This window comes from Silene latifolia, chromosome X, assembly GCF_048544455.1.
Source record: "Silene latifolia isolate original U9 population chromosome X, ASM4854445v1, whole genome shotgun sequence".
Classification (NCBI taxonomy): domain Eukaryota; kingdom Viridiplantae; phylum Streptophyta; class Magnoliopsida; order Caryophyllales; family Caryophyllaceae; genus Silene; species Silene latifolia.
In genome coordinates this window covers 145967330-145969882 of record NC_133537.1, presented here as the reverse complement: position 1 = coordinate 145969882, position 2553 = coordinate 145967330, and the positions used below count along the sequence as shown (strand labels likewise).

At 37.4% G+C, this 2553-nt stretch overlaps 1 protein-coding gene across 1 annotated transcript; it reads right to left on the bottom strand.

Annotated features, from left to right (window-relative positions):
- Nucleotides 1-202: 202 nt before the first annotated feature.
- On the bottom strand, nucleotides 203-811 carry LOC141618497 (uncharacterized). The gene has a single exon (XM_074435610.1). It carries the CDS (start codon nucleotides 809-811, stop codon nucleotides 203-205), a length of 609 nt encoding a protein of 202 aa, XP_074291711.1.
- Between the last annotated feature and the right edge of the window lie 1742 nt (nucleotides 812-2553).

Sequence of the window (2553 nt, the reverse complement as noted above, 5' to 3'; positions counted from 1 at the left end):
TTCAGATTACTTTCTTAAGTTGTCAGAAATCGAATAACTTAGTTTCTGGTTCTGATCTGCTTCGCATCATAAGTCCAAGCAATTCATCGCCTCACACTTCAATTCACATAGATAAGAAACCAAATGTCAGCCATGCTAACAATTAAAGGGAAAACATACGCTAATAATAGAAATTCACGTTAATAGGAGAAAACATACTCTACTAATCGTCGTTGGTCCTTTTGTCACAATTCCTACTGTCGTGGTTCGCCATCTCCCCACAAGCCTTACATCTTCTTAGTGGTTTCTTATTGACTTCCCCAGCTTTTTCTCTTTGCGAGATCAGTCTTTTCCTCGAGCCTTTGTTTTTGCATTGTCTTGGAGGCAAAACTTTAATTTCAGTAGGGACATTTGTTCCTAAAAGAATTCCAATTTCAGCACTCTTATCCTTTTTCTGCCCAATACCACTATTACCACTATCATCAGCAACACTTATTCCTACAATAACCCTTTTCTTGAACCCACGTAAAATATCCAGCAACTCATCACAATATACAGGAGTCTGTTCAACTAGCGACACAGAAGTGAACAATTCCGACCACAATTCACTGATTTTGTTTTTATGTACATCCACTGCCCTGCAATCAGCAAGCAACTGCCCATCAGAACTAAAGATTGGATGACAGGTTTCTAGTTTGCTCCACCTACTAAGTAGATATTCACTTGGAACTTTCTTAAATCCCCGGTCTTTAAGGACACACAGAACTTGTCGACATAATATTCTGTGTCTTTCAAACTTCTTGCGACGGCATACCAGTTTCACTTCATCCATCTTGAAACCAACCACATACGTTTTGTTTCTTTCTTGATCTATGATGTCTATGTAGTCAAATCCATAGTTATCATCTTTTTTTTATCCCCAACCCCACATGAAAAGCAAGCATCTTTTAATTCATCCTGAAACTCGTAAAAGATTTTGGGCGTGTAAGTATTTGCTGCGTGTTTTTCGAGAGCAAGAGGAGCCGATAACGAGGGAGAAGAGTTTTTTGATTGTGTAATGAGTTTAGATTGGGTCCATCGTTGCGCATCCATTGCACTCTCAAATCGCATCCAAAACTCAACTAGGGTTAGAGTAGGATTAGTGAAGTTGCTAAAAAAGTGATTTTCTGATTTAGAACTTGAGGTAGTTCTCATCAAACCTCCTAAAAATAGGTCACGAAAGTATGCCGGAATCCACATCTGCCTAATGCCATATTTTTCCTTAAGTCATTCATTCTCAGACAGCCCATGAGATTCAATTATTGTTGTCCATCTTTCCTCAAATTCATGTGGTTCCACATCTTCACCACAAACATATGAGTTTATCTCCTTCAAAAACTTGGTTTCTTTATATATTGAAGGCCCAACTTTCTCAAGCTATTTTCAATATGTGCCACATACAATACCTATGTTGGACCTTATCTTTCCAAGCTAATTTCGTTCCTTCTTCTATCCCCTCATCTTCATCAGTTATCAAAAAAACTGGATGACAACCTCCCATGGCATCTAAGAACTTATTAAACAACCAGGCAAATGACTCTTTACTTTCATTAATAATGAGCCCAACACCAAAGATCACACATCTCTTATGGTGATATACCCCCGTGAAAGGACCAAATGTCATTCTATACTTGTTTTTCCTAAAGTAGTGTCAAAATATGTCATGTCCCCAAATAGCATATAATTTTTTATACTAATAGGGTCAGCCCAGAAAATATGTGACAATCTGCCTTTGGAGTCTACGTCAAAGTCAAAGTAAAACGATGGACACATGTGTTTTATTTTCATAAAATGCTCAATAAGCATTTGAGCATCACCTTCACTTAAGTACTTTTTGATGTCTATTGAATTTTTTTTAAAGTCTTCCAATGATGCACCCACATTCTTATACCCTCTGACATACTCCTTCAAAATCATAAAGGACTTAACGGACCTAGGTTAAGCTTCGAGTTGTCAACTATCATTTTTTTGTGAATTATGTTCAATTCTCTCGATTGCGTCAAATGCACCATTGTTAAGGGTGTTTGTGGCATATGGTTGTGAGTCTTGTGACCTTCATCAAAACCATAAATTTCGTATTGACCCTTATCAATTCGCCTAAACTTAATCAACGCAAGACATCCTATCCTAGTTCTTTGCCTCCATTGTTGTGTCCACTTTGCTTCACACTCCCCAGCCTTATTACACAGACATATTTTATGTGTAACGATACCCTTCGAAACTTTTTGTGATCCTAATCTAGTCACAAATCCACACTCTTTCGCATATGATTCATAAAACTCAATACCGAGCTAAAGATTAGGGAATACCATACCAATATTAGGCTTAAGATGAATAGGACACTCATATATCCGATTTGTGTTGCTTGAAGAACCTTCTCTCTCCTCTACCTCCTCTTCTTCTGCATATGTGATGAAATTAAAGTAAGAAATATGTTATGTTGGTAATTCAAGTAGACTGCCCTACCATTTACATTCAATTACATACCCACATGTATACCACAACTTATTACTTGCCTTGTACGTGCATAGAAAA